Source organism: Mandrillus leucophaeus, unplaced genomic scaffold (assembly GCF_000951045.1).
Source record: "Mandrillus leucophaeus isolate KB7577 unplaced genomic scaffold, Mleu.le_1.0 Scaffold1226, whole genome shotgun sequence".
Taxonomy (NCBI): domain Eukaryota; kingdom Metazoa; phylum Chordata; class Mammalia; order Primates; family Cercopithecidae; genus Mandrillus; species Mandrillus leucophaeus.
In genome coordinates, this window is record NW_012100610.1 from 139149 (window position 1) to 140458 (window position 1310).

General features: G+C 39.0%; 1 gene segment (V, D, J or C); it reads right to left on the bottom strand.

Annotated features, from left to right (window-relative positions):
• On the bottom strand, positions 1-659 carry LOC105533123. The segment is given in 2 exon segments: positions 1-341; positions 559-659. Coding segments are annotated over 2 exon segments (390 nt in total).
• Positions 660-1310: the final 651 nt, after the last annotated feature.

The following is a 1310-nucleotide window of genomic DNA, read 5'->3' on the forward strand; positions in this document are numbered from 1 at the left end:
CTAGGGTTTTTGTTTTGCTTTTACTATCACTTCAAACACTGTGAGTTCCCGGAGAGCACAGAAGTATGTTGCTGAGTCTTCTAGCTGTAAGGCTGAAATGGTTAAGGCGATGGAGCTAGCTGCTTTCTGGAAGTTGACAGAATAGCGACCATTTCTTGCATTCTGTTCAGAATAACCCTGGCGAATAAGGAAAATCATCTCTTTGCTGGGAGGTTGCTTGTACCAAAAAAGGTCATATGACCACCAACTTGTTTCATACTGGCAGTTCAGGGTGACTGCTTTCCCCACTGGCATGGATACTGATGACTGGGCTTGAGTAACCTTCTGGGCCACACTGGATCCTGTGGGAAAAAATCAGGAAACAGCTGATCCTTTGATAGAGTGAATATCATAAGAACTAGACTAATTTAGGACCCAGAGACAAACCAAACTAAAATCATGGTATGCTCGCCTTTTTCCAATTTCTCCTTTCCTCTTCAAATCCATGAGAAACACCACATGTCTGTCTATCATCCTTCCATCCTTAACATTTTTACCCACATTTGGAACCATCCATACCAGAGTAGCTGAAGGCCACAAATATGCACAGCAAGCTGGAGAACAGCATGTGGCATGTAGCTCTCTGCACAAATGTGAGTTGTGCTGCCTGACGCTCAAAGTTCAGTACCCACAAGGGCCCTGTGGTGTGTATATGTAGTTCCTGAGTTCTGATGCTATCTCCCCAAACAGGAAATTGAGTCTCATGTTCATAGACTACATAGCTATGTGCAAATGAGGAAAAATGTCTGGTTCACCCTGAATCTTTACTTTGTTTAGTTGTCTTTTTCTAGTCATTAGGATAGACAGAACCTAGAAAACGGATATAAGAAAAGCAATTTGTATTGAGGGTTGTAACTGAGGGGAACTGCAGTTGAACCAGTTGACATACATTGATATTATTCATTCAGCATATATTTATTTTTTCCATCAGAAACTAATTAAATTTAAAAGAAAAATACTCAGATATTTGACTTTCTCTGTGAAAGGCAGTCCTATTCTAAACAATTACTGCATCTCTTTCTTCCTCCTTGCTGAGTTCTAGGGCCCTAGTTAAGTTCTGTAATAAGTAAAGCTACTTCAAAATCAAATGATAAAAATAAGTTCTTCTTGACTTTCAGAAGCTGCTCAGTTGTTTACGTTTTTATGAAATTATAATAGGAATAAAATGTAATCATTTCAAAATCTGACACTAAGTTTTATTTACTAGACTGAGGAGAATCAGGATATTCAGTCCTGTTGCCTTCACAAGTAGAATTGTACTGCTTAGATCA